This window comes from Clupea harengus, chromosome 15, assembly GCF_900700415.2.
Source record: "Clupea harengus chromosome 15, Ch_v2.0.2, whole genome shotgun sequence".
NCBI classification, from domain to species: Eukaryota; Metazoa; Chordata; class Actinopteri; order Clupeiformes; family Clupeidae; genus Clupea; species Clupea harengus.
Window position 1 is genome coordinate 10,100,112 of NC_045166.1, and position 18,678 is coordinate 10,118,789.

The following is an 18,678-nucleotide window of genomic DNA, read 5'->3' on the forward strand; positions in this document are numbered from 1 at the left end:
GTTATTTTTTTAACTCTATTTTGGCTATACACAGTGATGGAGTATTACAACAAATGTATTTAAAATATAATTTAATGGAAGTCAAGAAATCTGGGATCTCTGGGACATCGCACTGACTTCAGTACTTAAAGGTCTTTCCCTGGCCTCTTTCTAGACCTCTCTATGAATAAGATTGTGATAAGAGTAGGATCAGAGTGAGTGAATGTGACATTGAGGTGAGAGAACAAACCCTGTCTGCAGCTGTCACAAACGGTCCCCAGCAAGGGGAGGGCACAAAAGGGAGTGCATATGGCCCTGACAGAAATATCACAGTATACCACTACATGCTGAGGTGGGGGCAAGACCCAGAAAGACACGCTTCAAATAGGAACGGCCAATAACATGGCCTCTAGCCGTCGCTAAATAGTCAGCACTTGCAGAGAAACAATAACAACATTCTGGTGAGCGCGCTTTTGGCTGGGGTGTTATGCAACCTCAGACGTTACATAACTTCCTCCAGTTTGTGAAATTCGGAGGAGGAGGAGGAATTGTGGAATGGAGTGCAGAATGCGGCCACAAGCAACGAACGAACGGACGAACGAACAAACGACAGGACTGCCTCGCTAGTGACGCTCTGCAAATATCATAAAGCTGAAGTCTGTTTACACTCCCAAACCAGTGACCTTCAGAGCTGTGCAATACAAGCTCAAGTTCGGGATGGGTCTGCCCTATTTAGCAGGCTGGGCAGTGAATCTAGATCAATGTGAGGTAATGATTAAACCACTACTCTTACTGTTGCCCCTCGTACCAACAGCAGCTAGATCAGCAGGGCTCTGGGTGAGACATCGACCACACCTCCCACAAACACTACTACAGTGTCTGCCCACTCTGGTGGCGTGCAGTGTGTGTGTGTGTGTGTGTGTGTGTGTGTGTGTGTGTGTGTGTGTGTGTGTGTGTGTGGGGGGGGGGGTATATGTGTGTGTGTGTGTCTGCATGCAGTTCTGTGGTTTGCGCTCCACAAAGATCCCACAGAGGCTATTTTGCATGGACAGAGTAAAGCTGAAATTCAACTTTGCTAACCTGTTTTGCACAATGAAAGTGGTTTGTTTGGTGTTTGACCAAAGTGTTGCTTTGTTGGCTCTCAAATCACTTTTCTACAAAGTATTATAGCATTCAACACTTCAAAAGGTGTCGCAAAGTTATCAACGCTTATACTGTCCATAGTGTTATTTATTAATTATGCTGTCACTACCCATAGTCCTACTTATTGTAGGCAAGTCATTGCAAATGTATACTTAAACTTGAAGTTTACATAACTCCCCCCCCCCCCCCCCCCCACACACACACACACACACACACACACACGTTCTCTCACCTCTACTCCTTGTTGCCACCACTGAGGTGACACCGAGTGGCCATTCTCTAGCTGCCCTTAATGCAACCAAGTTAGGACAAAAGCTCTGAGCCGCCACACCACAGAGGGAGGTTCATTTCTATACCGAATTGCAAATATAGATGGACTATATATAGACTGGAAGTGAATGTGACAACAGGCAGCTATGTCAATGATGACCAGTTGCAAACTGTCTCTACTGGTCGTTTCGATGTCTCTCGAGGGGCTACTTTAATGAGATATCAAAAGTGAGACAGGCGTTAATGACAAGACAGAGGCGGCACCAGCCAATGGGCACACCTTTGCTAATCTCAGAGTCAATCCATCATCGTGTTGTTTGCTTCCCTTCCAGAGGGCTAGGAGGCTCGACTAATGCAGACACCAGGCAGGAGTCTAGATGCCGCCCCCCACACACGAGAACAAGAACTAAATATCCTGTGAGGAACTCAATCTCTGAGAAAGTCGGTGAGGCTGCAGTTTCCACAGGCAGGGTAACCACGTTCCTGGTGGAGGTTGAGCTTGGTAGTCAAGGAGAGGGTAGGGGTGAAGGCTGAGCTTGGTAGTCAAGGAGATGGTAGGGGTGAAGGTTGAGCTTGGTAGTCAAGGAGAGGGTGGGGGTGAAGGTTGGGTTTGGTAGTCAAGGAGAGGGTAGGGGTGAAGGTTGAGCTTGGTAGTCAAGGAGAGGGTAGGGGTGAAGGCTGAGCTTGGTAGTCAAGGAGAGGGTAGGGGTGACGGTAGGGTTGAGCTGGACGTTGCATCAGACTGACTCGACCTCCACGTGTGTAGGAGATGATGAAGTAACCTGCCCCCACCCCCACATCACCTCACCCCCCTCACCTCACCCCCTGCCACAAGATCTGCCCTGTGTCCGTTACAATTCAATGATGCTCTTGGACTGCGGGGCCGACATGACGAACTGGTGTTCTTGTAATGTATACGGGCTGTGGCGGCCATGTAAGGGTTGCGCTGAACAGGTGCTTGCGGGTGTTTACCTATCCACTTTTGCCTTTTTTTTAAACCCTGTATCCAAGGGTGAGGTGAGAAAATGCAACACATGCCATCCCAATGTGTCACGCGTGTACCTGCCACCAGGGTGTGAATTTAGCAAGTAAACCCATCCCGTTATCATTTACAGAGTATCATGTGTCAGGGAAAAATAAAAATTAGACAGAAAGCTGAGGGAGATAGATAGAAGGGGAGATAGATAGAAGGAGAGAGAGAGAGAGAGTTTAACTTTCTCACACAATTACACACAACCAAAAAACCCACATAAAACATTCCAACCGACAAGGCTTAGCTTAAAATAAATGAGAGAAAGAGAGAGAGAGAGAGAGAGAGAGAGAGAGAGAGAGAGAGAGAGAGAGAGAGAGAAAGGAGAGAAGGTGCTGAGAGATGGAGAGCATTTTCACTTTTCACTGGGAACTGTCCCATCAGCCTGACAATGACACGTCCCTTCGCCACCTACCAGACACACACAAAAACACAGCAGACCAGACCTACCAGACACACACAAAAACACAGCGAGACAGACTCGCCCTCTCTGTCTGTGTCCAACTCCACTGAATAAGAGAGAGCACAGAAGGCCTCCTCTGTGTCAGACACAAAGGCTGTGTTCAGATGCTAAGGTCTAATGCACAATTAGGTTTTTTTCTTTTTTTAGCTTGCATCCCATCCCATTTTTCTGCCTGCCTTGAGGTCCGTGTTAGTGTCTGCATGTGAATCTTGCTTCTGAGGTCTGTGTTAGTGTCTGCATGTGACCCGTGCCTGTCATTACTGTGAACAGAACCTTGTCCTAAAATGACCCACATGGGCACAATTAAAGTTAAGTGCATTTGTTATGAGTTTTATATGCACAATGATATATATCTGTCAATCAATAAAAAAAAATTAAATTGCACATTTTGAAATTAATTAAATCGCGATTAAAAGTTTTTCTTCTTAAGACTAAATCTTATAAATTAACGAGTAATCACTTCATACAGCGTGTATTTTAGACACTGTTGTTTAATTTTTAATTTTTTTTTTAAAACGGTAAATCGATCATCTAACCTGGGACTGCTTTCTGTCGGGTGCTTTGCATTAAGGTGATAACTTAAAGACGAGCTGCTTCTGTGATAGCTAAATTCAGCTTGACAAATGCTACATACAACTTCAGTTTTGTCGATTGTTCAGTCATTTTGGCTCTTAAACAGAGACTTTCCGCCCAACAATCCCTCAGCTCTCTCCATCTTCAACTACCGCAGTGGTTCTCAAACTTTTGTCATTCCCCATTTTGAACAAGGGGGGCTTTTCAAGCCCCACCTGTCCCTCATCGCTCTCATAAAATGGTAGGCCCAGCTTAAAATTGTCAATTATTGAAATAACCTCAAGTAATAACAAATAGCATCTTATTTAGGTCAGCAAATGTATATTGCTTGGAGTGATTTAATGTTTCATGTTGTAGTGTATTGTTGCTATGGACACGCACACATGGACGGATTATGAAACCATTGGTCAGGACGTGTAACAAAATACACCGCTTCCAACCACAAATAAGAGATACATTTAAGCCACTTCTGATATTAACAAATACAAAGTCTAAAAACAATTGACAGCAAGCAAAGTTAATAACAGCAACTTCACGCAGAGGCTCTGGTTTAGGGCCCCCCTGAGCTCAGGAGCCCTTGGGCCTGGGCCCGTTCAGCCCGTTCGGTAATCCATCCCTGCACGCAGACAGTATTGTATTTCTTTCTGTTGACAGACTTTTACTTTGACAACTGTAACAGTTAGTAACGCACATGTCTAGTAAGCCTCTATTAAATTATGCTTTCCCTCGCACGCTCAAAAACAATGACTAAGTTATTTAGCTGTCTCACACTGTGATAAATACGTTTAAGTGACCTATGTTTAAATGCTATGAACTGTGTTAGTTCGTTGTAACGTAAAATGTAATTATTATTAATTTAGGGGTCATTCCACGCCAAACGGGACAATTAAAGGAAAATTCCCCACTCGACCATCTCAGATTTGGCTGAAAAAATTCAAGGTTGTTCATACACTTCTTAATATGAATAGTCCCAAATATTAGCTCTCTACTCCCAATAGTTTTGTCACAATAGGATGTTTTAGGGGGGAGGGGGTGCCAATACTTAAGATGCTTTTTGAGCAGCGTTTTGTGAAGAGCCATTTTTAAATTGCTATTACTAGAAAAGTATTTAAGCTAGCTCCTTCAAACTTTCTAGGCTTAAAATATGATACCATTACTTGAAAAATATGGACCAAGGGTGTGGCTTGGGTATATCATAGTATTCGGGGTGCTTGAATTTGCGCGGAAATTTTACACTATGCTCTGTCGTAGCATCTTTGAAGGACTGTGGAAAGCTCAATGTTAAAGCTAGAGACTTGATATTATACACAGACCTTCATATGTATGCTTTGTATGTTTTATTAAAAAACTGACCTTATGTGATGAATGGGCTGGAAGATATTAAAGCTTGAAAATGGATGAAAACCCATTTTGTGCCATTTTTGGCATGCTATAGCAAAAAAATGACAGCATTTACCAACATGAAACCATTTGTTTTGGAAAGATTAGATATTTGTTCTTAACATATCAAAAATGTGTGATGGTGTTCTGCCTCATTTTCTCAAAATATTTTTTTGAAAATATGGGATTTTTGTACACGCCCAGCATTCAATGGCCTATGGAAGCATATTCAAATGGTAGCAAAAGGTAAGTTTATGACACAGAGCTTAAACTGCACAAAATGCTTTATTTGATTATATTAAATTGTAAATTGTCACACATTTGACTTGTAAATCATTCCATGTAAAGTGTGACAATAACTCTCACTCAACTGTCTCAGATTTGGCTGAAAAGATTCAAAGTTGTTCATACACTTCTTAATAGGTATAGTCCCAAATATTAGCGCTCTACTCCCAATAGTTTTGTCACAAAATGATGTTTTAGGGGTGATGGGGTGCCTGTACTGTTTTAGCAGCGTTTTCTGTACAGCCATTTTCAAATTGATATAACTAGAAATGTATTTTAGCTACCTCCTTCAAACTTTCTAGGCTTAAAATCTGATACCATAACTTGAATAATATGGATTTCCAAGGGTGTGGCTTGGGTGATCATAGTATTTGGGGTGCTTGAATTTGCTCGGAATTTTTACTCTACGCTCTGTTGCAGCATCTTTGAAGGCCTGTGGAAAGCTCAAATGTTAAAGCTAGAGACTTGATATGATACACAGATTTTATACACAAACGCAGTTTAAGCTCTGTGTCATAAACTTACCTTTTGCTACCATTTGAATGTGCTTCCATAGCCCATTGAATGCTGGGCGTGTACAAAAATCCCATATTTTCAAAAAAATATTTTGAGAAAACGAGGCAGAACACCATCACAAATGTTTGATATGTTAAGAAAAAATATCTAATCTTTCCCAAAAAAATTGTTTCATGTTGGTAAATGCTGTCATTTTTTTGCTATAGCATGCCAAAAATGGCACAAAATGGGTTTTCATCTATTTTCAAGCTTTAATATCTTCCAGCCCATTCATCACATAAGGACAGTTTTTTAATACAACATACGAAGCATACATAGGAAGGTCTGTGTATAATATCAAGTTTTCAGCTTTAACATTGAGCTTTCCACAGGTATTCAAAGATGCTGCAACAAAGCGTAAAGTAAAATTTTCGCGCAAATTCAAGCACCCCGAATACTATAATATTCCCAAGCCACACCCTTGGGAGTCCATAATCTTCAAGTAATGGTATCATATTTTAAGCCTAGAAAGTTTGAAGGAGCTAGCTTAAATGCTTTTCTAATAATAGCAATTTAAAATTGGCTCTTCATAAAAAGCTGCTCAAAAAGCGTCTCAAGTACATGCACCCCCTCCCCCCTAAAACATCTTTTTGTGACAAAATATATTTTGTAATAATATTTTGGACTATACCTATTAAGAAGTGTATGAACAACCTTGATTCTTTTCAGCCAAATCTGAGACAGTCGAGTGGGCGCCATTGTCCCGTTTGGCGTAGAATGACCCTTAGATACATTACGTTCTAATATGTGACCGTTAGCACACCATTCATTCATAACTCAGTTGGTGGCAGACGTTAGCACTTATTAGCCAGCTGTGTTGTAATCTGTTGTTGCTCTGATTATTGGTGTAATGAATCTAATAGTAACTTGCTGTGTTTCGTTAAGATACCTTCTAAGTATTTTCCGTTTCTTGTGCATTATTGTTTCACTCATAAGTTTTCACCTGACATCAATAAAGGAGCAAGGCGAGTTAACCGTAGCCTACACAGCCCTAACTAAACTAAAGTAAAAAAAAATTAAATAAAAAAATGATAATTTTTTTTTTTTTAAGTTGCGTTAACTGTGTTAAAATATTTTATCGCGTTAATCGCGGGCGCATTAATCGCATAGATTAGCACGTTAACACTGACAGCCCTATATATTAGTGCTGTCAGTTATTAACGGCGTTAACGCAAACCCATTTTAACGCCGTTAATTTTTTCTTTTTTTAGATTAACGTTCTTTTTGGCCTCGCAAACTGTGTAGTAGGCTAATGTTACGGTTTGAATGAATGGTGAGCGCGATACGCCGAAATGGATGATAAAAAGCTTCTGAATGGAAAGTTTACTTTTAAAAGTTGTGTTGTGCAAAAGAAGCGAGCTTCACTGTTGTCTGAAAATGTCAACAGGCAGCTGGCTGAAAGCAAAGAAGTAGTAGGCTTACCTTTTATTGGTAACCTAACTGTTACGGTTCATTGTTTCTGAAATAAGAGGCCTGACTGCTATGTTCCCAGCAAACTTGAAAAAAAGAAAATATTAAGCCATGGTTTAACTGCACTATAGGCTGAGTCCTTGTTTACCTGAAATGTGCACTTTATAATTTTATTTTGTACCGCCCTGTTTGGCAATGTTGGTTTTCAATAAAATAAAACATTTGCATAAAGCAAGCCAATCCACTTTTCCATGTTGATAAGGGCATTAAAATAAAAATAAAATGATGGAAAAAATAAATAAATGAAGGGACATTTAGAATAGATAAAAATGTGCGATTAATCGTGATTCATCTTGAGTTAACTATGACATAAATGCGATTAATCGCGATTAAATATTTTAATCCTTTGACAGCACTAATATATATATATATATATTATTAATGTTATATATATATGTGTGTGTGTGTGTGTGTGTGTGTGTGTGTATCACTCGTCATTGCTTGGGCCCATATCACTGTTATCATTTTAGCAATATACTGTAAATGTGTTTGATGTTACCTGTATAAGATTGTATTATTGTGTCCGAAACACGTTGTTGTTTGTTGTTGACACATTTGACATGACACATGTTTTTATATATATATATATATATATATATATATATATAAAAATCCACATTTCAATCTGACAGTTACACACTTTTACTATTAAAAAAGTATATCTGAACAGAACAATAATGTGTCTGAACATGTGACAAACAAACAAAAAAAAAAACACGAAGAGGCAAATCAGAAAGGGTCATATTCTCTTTGCAGCCCCCCATTAATCTGAGAGAGGAGAGCTGCTGCGTCACAGTGCAGAGCTGCGTGCGGCCATGATGGAGCCACAACTGTTAAGGGAAAGGGCTAGGAGGCAAAGCCAGCCATGAGCCAGGCTCCCTGTGGGGAGACAGGTGTGGCGCCGGCCCCCCCAGACAGACTAAGCTTTCCCACGCACAACACAGCCCACCGAATCAGTCTGCAGCACGACTGGTCAAAGTGGAGATTAACTCTGAGGGCTCAATCTGGTGTTGTGTTGCGTAGGTGTCCATGTGTGTGAGATGGATGTGTGAGAGTGTGTGTGTGTGTGTGTGTGTGTGTGTGTGTGTGTGTGTGTGTGTGTGTATGGGCCTATAATAAGGATCTCTGGTGGCAGTGGAGAAGCACCACAAGGGTAGTCCTGCAAAACATGCCCTAGAGTTGTGTGCGCCTACGTCAAAGTATGAATGTGAGTGTGTGTGTGTGTGTGTGTGTGTGGTGGGGGGTGGGTTAGGGAGTGTAATGGACCATGCTTATTCACAGACACCCAGACCCAGAGCAGGACAGTGGAGGTGGAGACACAGAAGAAAGGAAAGAAGGTTGGCAAGGGTTAAGCTGCAACCATAAAATCGGCCCACTAAAACTGGATCTAAGCTCACCCTTCACACAAACACAGATCTAAAATAGAGCAAAGAGATGCTGCCCATGCAAGCGCTGGATGAGTCACCAGTCAACGATGCCAACAAAGGCCGTCGAATTATAAGCCTTTATCTGACTGAGGTCAGATCATGTTGCAAATGCGCTACGTCCCAAAAAAAAGGATGTACATATATAGATTCAAAACTAAAAAGTTAACAAACAAAATATTAAGGGAGGATATATGTTATCGGATAAAATCTTCGAATTCAGCCAAAATGCTGGGGATTTATTCTCCTACCACAGAGCTTATTTGTCCTATTTACAGTATTGAAAAAAAAAGAATCCATAACGTTAAAACGAAAAAGGTCCTTACCTCCAAAATTGGCCAGTCTTCCTAACCGCGTGACGGGGACTTTGCGCTCTCTTGCCCTCTCGCTGAGCTGAAAAGACAAAGATGTGGAGCCACACCATTATGTACACCCCCACACACTGTACACAGGCTGTCCCAGAGTGCAGTGGGACTCCGAGCCGAGCTGATTAGAGCCATGATGGCCTACAGAGGGAGGGGGGAGGGGGGAGGGGGGGAGATGTCGCGTACCATCTGCTTGTGGGGTTTCCCCTCATTCCGTTTGGCCTCTCTGGCCTTCTGAATGTCTTCGGCCGTCAAGCCGCCCACGGACGTGTGGTCCTGGTGGTAGGAGCGGATCTGCCCCGAGAACTGACTGCTGGGGTCCTTGTAGCCCTCGAACAGTTTGGACTTTGCTCCCGGTGCCTGGCCGTACGTCCGCGCCGGCTCTTCCGCTGCCGAGCCTGTGTGGTGACTGAACTCGTCCTCCATGCCTCTCTGCCCGGAACCTTCCATGCCCTCTTCGGCGCCAGTGAAGTTGTATTCTGTGTCCATTTCGGAACCTAAGTCTGACATGTTCTGCTGTTGACCGCCAAATTCCTGAAAAAATTAAATAAAAAAAATTAAATACACGCATAATAATATATTATAAAAAATATACACAAATAATAAGCTATATAAAGACATTCCAAGAATAGATACAAGGTGATACAATATGAGGAAACCACAAGCTGCCCTTTTGACCTTACTCAGAGGCCTCGATTGATCCTATTTGTGCACGGAGGAAATACTTCACACTAACTCCTGCATATCAACACAGTGACAAAGAGGTTTTTGTTCTGCTAAGTCAACAATGAGGATACGAGACAAAAGCGACACCCAACACTTGCAACCTTTCGAGACATAAACAATACACACAATGGTAAGGTCTTTCAGAGTTGGTGCTTTGGATTAAATAATTCATGCTGCAATCAAGGGTGGATGCAGGTCTAAGGCATTGATCAGTGAGGACGTCTGTGATTGGGTCGTTCTACCAATGATACTTTATTTCTTTATTATGTCATGCCCCGCTTCAAAAACGCAATCTTCGCCAAAAGCTTTCTACACCCGGAACGAAATAACTTCCTGCTGAACTGGTTCCGCTTCTTGAGGGCTCAGGCCAGAGTGCCTGTGTATGGGCAAGTGCAGCAGGCCCAGACCTGTGACTAGAGCTGCACACTGGCAGGACACCCGCATGCTTATGTCATCTCACACAGGCAGCAGGAGCAGGAGCAGGGCTCATGGAACAAACCAGCCGTGTGTGTGTCCGTGTGTGTGTCTTTGTGTGTCTTTGTGTGTGCCCGTGTGTGTGTGTGCATGTGTATGTGTGTCCGTTTGTGTGTGTGTGTGTGTGTGTGTGTGTGTGTGTGTGTGTGCACTCATATGTCTGTGCTTGTGTGTGTATTTCCACAGCTGGAGTTAGGGAGCAAACATGCATGTATACCAGCCAGCACCACCCTCTCCCCCACCCCTCCAACACCACCCTCTCCCCCTCCAAAACCCCCCTCTCCCCCACCCCTCCAACACCACCCTCTCCCCCACCCCTCCAACACCACCCTCTCCCTCACCCCTCCAACACCACCCTCTCCCCCTCCAAAACCCCCCTCTCCCCCACCCCTCCAACACCACCCTCTCCCTCACCCCTCCAACACCACCCTCTCCCCCTCACACACCACCCTCCCCCTCCCCTCCCCTCCCATGCAGTGGCCCCTGTTCTCCTCACCTGCAATTTCTGCATGGCCACGCCCATGCCCTGCTCGGCGTTCATCTGCATGCCCTGGGCGAAGGCCTGGGCACCGCCGTTGCGCATCATGCTGGCCTGCGTCTCAATCACCGCCTGACTCAGCTTGGCCAGGCCACGCACCAGCATCATCATGTCCCCCGCCATGATGGTTCTCCTTCGCAGAAAAGACAGAAGATCCTGGTTAGGGGTTTCAGGTTAGCATACAATGCTCCCAAGGCTCGCATAGGGAGATCCTGTAGGAAAACTGGTATCAACAAGGTGCTCTACATTACCATGGCCATGAGCTTAAAAACCAAGGGAGCACAAACAGGCTACTGATGAAAACGTGCATCTCTGCTATACCATAACGTGCATCTCTGCTATACCATAGGTGAAACATTGGATTAAAACATTTATTAAGCGAATAAATGAATAAATGATAAATGTCAATGTTAATGTAGACGATCCTGAATAAGGGGTTAGCATAAAATGCTACAAATGCTGTGAATTGGCTAACACTGTAAACTTGAAACTTAAACTGTACACTGAAAGCCCATTTGAAGTGACATGCTCCACTTTTACAGGGCCATTCTGAATGCTGATGCAATACTAATACTATATGTAACACTAATATGTAATATAAGAATATTGTACTACACGTAAGACTCATGTAAACAACAACAATAAGATCCGCTGCAGGTCACAAAGGTAAACGAGCAGACTGCAGCAAACAGCAGAACCACAAAGTGCCGGTCAGTGAAAACACACCAAGCAAACAATGCAGCGCTAAACACCACGGGCCTAAAATTAACACTCAGGAATATGACCACCGCTGGCTTGAAGTAACTGTAAGATGAACCCCATTGGCTGAGGTTGCCAGTGTCAGAGATGCCACTGGCTGGGAAAAATGTTGTCATGGTTGGGGAAGGGAGGTGGGGGTGGGGCGGACGGACGGACTGCGCTGTTGGCTTTAGTGAGTGAACGGCCGGGGCCACAAAGGGCGTTAGGCCAGCAATGCACTCAACGCAGAGGATCAACAACTCAGAGTAGAAGCACAACACAGCTGCTATCATGCCTCATGGCAGCCAAGACATTCCCTCAAAGGTTAGGCACATTTAAGGCTGAGTCATTAACCTGTAACGAACCAAAGCAGTAGCAGGTACCGGAGTTACTGTATCTACCTATCAGGCTGACCCTTTTTGACCACTTTGAGATGATTTGAGATAAGTTAGATTGTGGCACATTTAAGGGTCTTCCAAGAGAGTGTTCCTTATACATTTGACCGAATGTCCTTGATCCTAGTGGATGAAATATCACGCCCACATATCATGGACAACTGGCATGTCTGACAACATAGCAACAGATGGTTAGTGGAAGCCCACTACTTTCTGCTGTGCTGACGTTAATAAATTAACAATTCTACTCAAATACTCCTTCACAGAGTACCTGTGAAAACTGATTTTGTACAGCACTAAGGTAAAAAAATGTATATGGGTGGCTACATGTCATAAGGCTGAGAAGATCATGACACTCAGTTTTGGGGTGAACTATCCCTTTAAATTAAGGAGAGGAGGCCTCATTCATTCCAGTGCAACAAGGAGGCTGCTTCACTTCACCAAATGTTTAAAGGGCAAATAGCAGACGCATGAAACAGCCAGCTGACTATCGGCTATATACCCAGAGATGGCCTCTGCCTATTCACACAAACCACCCAATTATGTACAACAGTGTATAAATATTACTTGGTCACCATTACTAATTACACCCTGTGATTAATGCATTCTTCTGCACACGGTTTTATTTGACGACCAAGCCCTCTGTACTTAATGGAGTACATGCCAAGACATCAATTGCCCTATTATCATACAGGGGTATTTGCAATTGCACTATGAGCCAAGAAGAAGGAAGAGAGGAGTCTGCTGTTCCATTGTAAAAGTGCACTGTCTTTCTTGCCTCCCTCTTTCTGGAGCGCTGGGAGTGCTGGACGCCAAAGGGAGGATTGTCTCCGTTGCCAGACTGCTCGGCCAGTGAATATGCAGTCTGCCCACGTGTTCTTTCCCAAAGGCTTAACAGTTTGCTCACACACTAAAAGCCGCACAGGAACATTACCCCTGAATATCCCTGCTGACAGCCTGTATCCTTGAACACACTGAATAAAAACATGCCCACCACAGTAACTCTCTGGAGGGGTGTTCAGTTCATTTTTCAATCTGCACACAAAGAAATAGCTTGGTTTTAAAATGATTTCAGTGTCATATCTGAGCTTCTTTCTAAGCTCTGTAACAGCCATTGGTGGAGACGGCACTCTTTTCTGTGACAGACTTTGATGACACACTGTGCAGACGAAGCACAGAAAAACACACCCCACACACACACACACACAAAACACACACACACACACACCACACACACACACACACACACACACTTTTGCTTCTGTAGCACAGTGCTTTGACCTAGTCTCTGCTGGATGAGCTTGACATTTAAAACAGATAAGAGGGCACAACAGAGGGTGACTGCAGTAAAGAGAGTAAAGCACCTACTTTACTGGAGGAGATGTGTCTCTTTATGTCTCTGGATCTCTCTGGAAGTGTGTGTGTGTGTGTGTGTGTGTGTGTGTGTGTGTGTGTGTGTGTGTGTGTGTGCGTGTGTGTGTGCATGTGTGAGTTCTAGAAGACTCACAGTGGCTGATAAGTGACCATGCTGTGCATGTGACGTCTGCATGTGACATTTCTTAACATAAGGAGAGGCATGTGGTCCCCTTCTTTTTACTTCATAACTCATAACTCAATAAGAATGGTGATTCTGTCCACCTGAGCGAGCGTCTCCTCTCATTTCCAGCATGCTCAACGCATTAAGTCCTGCAGCACGCGTCGTCTGTGGCATCAGGTCAAGATGAGTTAGTATGGCATCAGTGGACGATCCTCCGCATGCCAACGCAACTGCATCAGGAGGTGCTGGGAGGTGTCTTTGTTTACACTGGCCTACTTATGCCTGCTGGGCTAACACACCAAGTCGTGTTCACACGATCGGAATTCCACCAGACGGAACGGGAGAGGGAAGGATGTTTGCCTTCCTCCGAGTGTCAACCCAACTGACCAATACCCTTCTCAATGTTATCGCGTTCAAATAAAGACTTTGAGCATATCGTGGAATTCAGAAGGGCCCAAATGGTCTAAGGCTTGCAAAATAATAGCGTATCAAAGATCCCAAGTAAAGTAGTAACAACAGTCATGTTATGACCTGAAAGCAAAAAAAGCTTTTAGCCGAATCCTCTGGCATACTGCTGCAGACAGGTAGAAGTGTTATTCCGTTGCAACCACTCTGGCTTATCAACAAATGGTCAAAGCTTTGAGATATGACCGTAGCTGTGCCTTCACAGCAGGGCTGGGGAAGGCATGGGGCGTGTCAGAGCAGCTCAGCTTTAGAGCACAGAGATCTCTTGTTTACGGCACTGCTGAAGTGTAGGCGGTGACATGCCTGTGCGCATCGTCATATTTGCCAAGGTTTTTTTTATTTATTTTTTGGTCTGGTCCAGACTAGGACTGAAATAAAAAAGGTTGATGAAATTTAGACATAAATGTGGGCTTCTATTGATCTCTTTTATTCAGGTTAGTATTTCACTATCAGCTGGTGGAGGTATTGCACTAAAATGTGCAAACACACATGAGAAATGTGAACTTTCAGTGAGCACAACCCAGACATAATATAGCCTAGCCCTTTCATGCATGGTGTTCACATTTGTTCCACATTTTGGACAGTTAATTGAACTCCATTTTGGATTAGCTATGGCATTCTAAACGGATGTTCGAGAGGAGCGTGACGAAATTAGCCAAGCCTCTAGTATCAAATCTGTCAGGTAATTTATTCCCAGTTTACCTGTTCAAGCCACGACATTTGCTTCAGCTTACCCCGCCCTCACGCCTCCCATCTTCCTTGGTTAAGAATGAAATGGGGTGTACACAGGGAGAACGCTTGACTCCTGCCGGCGCAGCTGACTCCTGCCCCCGGCGCAGCTGACTTCTGCTCGCTTCTCTTTTTGGGCAAATTTGGAGCGTGAATTCGTGATTCGTCACTTAGAGCTAGTATCAGTAGGATATCAATATTGTGAGAGTAGTAACTATCTTTTTTCCAACAATTTTGATTGCCGCCACTCTCAATCCAAGATGGCAGATGGTGGTAGCCATTCACAAAATGCTTCAGGCATATCTGTCAACTTCTATCCAAAAACATATTAGACCTGGTATGTACAGAAAACTGTGATGAACATGTTTGTGTTTTGTAAAACTAAACTGAGAGTAAAATGTAGTCATTATGTCGTCTTTAGTCCTCTGTTGCATAGTGTCCACACGTGTGGGCAGTTAAATAACTTTTGACAGTTTTGAATAATAAAAACTAATCTTGAAAACAATGCATGGTAGGGTTAGGCTAGTTAATTAAAATCAGTTCAGTTCCAAAAAACCCTATAAATGATTTATTTCATATGTCAGAACATTTTGACAGAACAGCATCAGTAGTAAACTAATTGGGTAGATCCCTTCAGTTGTTGAAATAGCATTGCACAACTTCCTCGTTTTGAAAAGAGGAACATCAGCATAAACTGGGCCTGGAACATTTGTTGTTGCTGTGAACCATGCACATTACTTTAAAAGAATATAATGAAGGGTGGACTATATTATTAGCACATTTAGTAGATGATGATCATGTAGAACCATCTTAGAACATAATAACAGATTACAATAGGGTACTATGAATTTCAAAAGCTGTCCAAAATCCATAAAAAAAATTACAAAAAACACTTATTTCCCAAATCCTATCAAAAACGTGACCGCTCATCACATTTTCCAGGATGTTCACTTAGATGGCTCCTTTAGGTCAGTTCCCAGGACACTAGAGACACACTAAAGTGCATTGTAGGGAAAAAACACGAGCATGGAGCATGGCGTGCTAAACAAATGCCAATTACCAGAAGATAAATGGCTGCTATAACACTGTGAAATGAATCTAGCAGACAGTGGCCATTTCCTTCCAACTGTCCCTTACACAGCACTGATGCACTCTGGGAGGATAAAGGGTCAATGCCTTGGGGACTGTGTGTGTGTGTGTGTGTGTGTGTGTGTGTGTGTGATGTCTCCCAAGGGTTTTTCTGTTTCGGGAGTGGGAAGATGGGGGGGCGGAAGGGTTGAAAAGGTTGTTTGGTATTTAGAGCCAATCAGGGATCAACTATCAGAGGACTTCAGGGAAACACCCCTGTCTTTCCTGTTTACACCTGCCCAGATTAAGGATTGATGGCTTTTCCAAAACACAGTGGCTCCATATCAATCATTTATCAAACAGAGCTGATATGATATGACGTCCGTTGGCATAACAAAGCAGGGCATAAAATAGACATAGCCTAATAAAACAATGTGGTGTTCAAGGTAAACTCAAATAACTCATTATCAGTCAAAGATTAGGCCAACACTTCTGACTATGATACTACATTGAAAATCTAATGCAGGCCATCCTTTCCATTTACCTACATGATACAAATTTGATTATGGAAACAAGTGAAGAGAGCTTGTGTTTACAGGGTAGAAGAAACTGCAATTAGCAAATATGTCATGTACTTAAAAATAACTTTATTCCCTTAAACTACAACACACTCACACAACAATTGTTTATTACTAAATACTCAAAAAAATATAAGTGTTTTTGTACCTATTCCAAGGTAAACCAAATCAAACTTGGCTCTTCCAACTAGCTTTATATTACAGACACACAACAAACACACTTTATAATCAAAGCACTAGGCTTATCATGCTGTATAACAAAAAAGGCGCTGGCAATGACCCCAACAATACTCTCTCCTTCAAGGACAGGCTGTAGCTTTAAAAGCTGATATGGCAGCATAACCATTGCAGTGCTATAGTGAAGGCTGGCTCAACCAGAATGGGCCAACAAGTTCAATTCAATTAAATTCAATTCAATTTTATTTATATAGCGCCAGAACAATAAAATTGTCTCAAAGCGCTTTGCAGAGCCCAGAGCCTGGACCCCCTTAGTGCAAGCACAAAGGCTACAGGGGCAAGGAAAAACTCCATGTTAATCAGGAAGGAACCCTAAGCAGAACCACGGCACATAAGGGGGGACCCATGTGCTTGAAGTTGCCTCAACAAAACAACGCTTTGCTGTTGTGAGGGCGGAGTAGCATTTGTATGCATGCCTATGATATCTGCAATCAAATGTCCTCTGTCCTTGAGAACTGCTTCATACTAATATTAAATTCAATATATAGTATGAGAAATAGGAGTGGGAATTGCCACAGAGGCGGCAATACAATACTATTTGATATTTGAAGATATTTGGGCCTTTACTTTTTATGATACATAAAACTAAGTATTGTGTCATGCTGTGGACTTCAGAAGCAATGTTATCAAAGTAGACATATGTACCAAACATCCTCAGATTAAATAAATAAATAAATAAATGTAATGACACAATACCCATCGCTGCATTGATATAATATTGTGCTGAAAAATATCACAATACAACACTGTAGGCCTATTGATTTTGTGTGTGACTGCGGAATAGGGATATTGAGGCATGCCCTTGGATATCAATCTTCAAAAACCTGGGCTGAGTTAAGGCATTAATGACCATGTCCTGTACAACACAGGATGAAAAACTAGTGAACTCAGTTACTGTTAGGTGCCCAGCATGGATGATTAATAGGGGACGTGACTAAAGTCACGCAATTGTAAGGGTAGCCGAAATGGAAAACTATACCAACGATGGAAAACACCAGGATGGAAGCTTTACGTGTCAGAACATTATGGGATTATGGGGGTATATCGGAAATATACAATTAATCTGACTCAATTAAATTACCAACAATATTACCATGCAGGATGTACAGTGCAGTCAGAAAGCATTCAAACTTCTACAATTCACTTCACAGTTTGTTATGTTGCAGCCTTGTGCTAAAATCGTTTAAATGCACTTTCCCCCTCAGGTTAACGTTAGTCAACGGCGACTTTGCAGAGCCTTCAGTTACACTTAACCATCTGAGATAACCAGTTGGAATCAGTTATACATGAACGTTACAGTCTTCATTACTTTAAGACAAACTCACACATGCCCGTACAGATTATAGCTAATTTACCCAAGCCCTCCAGACTTGAATGAACTGGATTCATCCATAACTGAGATAGCTACATCATCATCAGCTAACAGAAATAACAGACACAATATGCAATTGCAATTGTTATATAATGGTGGCTAGCAAAACGTAGTTAACGTCAAGTAGGGACAGCAACAACGTTATGGGTAACTTTAATGTTGCTAGGCATGGCTGTATACCTTCTGTCATCGTTAACCTTGACGCTACGTGCCTCCATAATCTGTTATGCTACAGTTTGCTGTAATAACTGCTACACTGTCGACATTATTGCATATAAAAAAGATTCAAATTCAATACCTACCACCTGGATTTGCGAAATTCACTGTTGTTCCGCACTAAGCCTCGTCTCCTTCACTGATGAAGCTTGCATACACCATGAGGTCAGCCAGTGCTGTTTACCAACTTTGGGCAGTGATTGAAGTGTTACTTTGGCCCGCCTTTAACAATGTATAATTGGTTACCTACTTCTTCCAAAACTGTGCAATAGGTGGGCGGAGGCCCAACCCTGCCTTCTTATTGGTCACATCACAAGCAAAACGTCAAACTTTTCATTTAACAAACCTCTTTAACCAATACAAAGTCATGTCTGGATTCGAGGGGCAGTCCATGCTAGAGTTTGACAAACCAGGATTGTGTTATTTACACGTCCATTACATCCTTCACAACATGCTGTCCCACTTTTTGATTGTACAATAAAACGCAGGCCTAAGGTAACGTGTAATGTGTTTAACAAGTAAAATAGTAGTAGGCTATTAGAAAGTAATAGATCGAAATAATAATAATAATTATTATGACAATAATAATAGCAACAATAACAACAATAATAATAATATGTGGAAAATGATAGTCTAATGTAACATGTAGCATATTATTCCACAGAGCA

General features: G+C 42.5%; 1 protein-coding gene across 1 annotated transcript in view; it reads right to left on the reverse strand.

Moving 5' to 3' along the window:
• coq8aa (coenzyme Q8A, genome duplicate a) overlaps nt 1-18,216 on the reverse strand; it is a 32,819-nt gene extending 14,603 nt beyond the window's left edge. Inside the window, exons 1-4 of the mRNA XM_012824748.2 lie at nt 18,097-18,216; nt 10,634-10,808; nt 9,124-9,471; nt 8,899-8,965 (exon numbers count right to left, since the gene is read on the reverse strand). Coding sequence (XP_012680202.1) covers nt 8,899-8,965; nt 9,124-9,471; nt 10,634-10,798 — 580 coding nt within the window. The 5' untranslated portion in view covers nt 10,799-10,808; nt 18,097-18,216. The remainder of the gene's footprint in view (nt 1-8,898; nt 8,966-9,123; nt 9,472-10,633; nt 10,809-18,096) is intronic.
• Nucleotides 18,217-18,678: the final 462 nt, after the last annotated feature.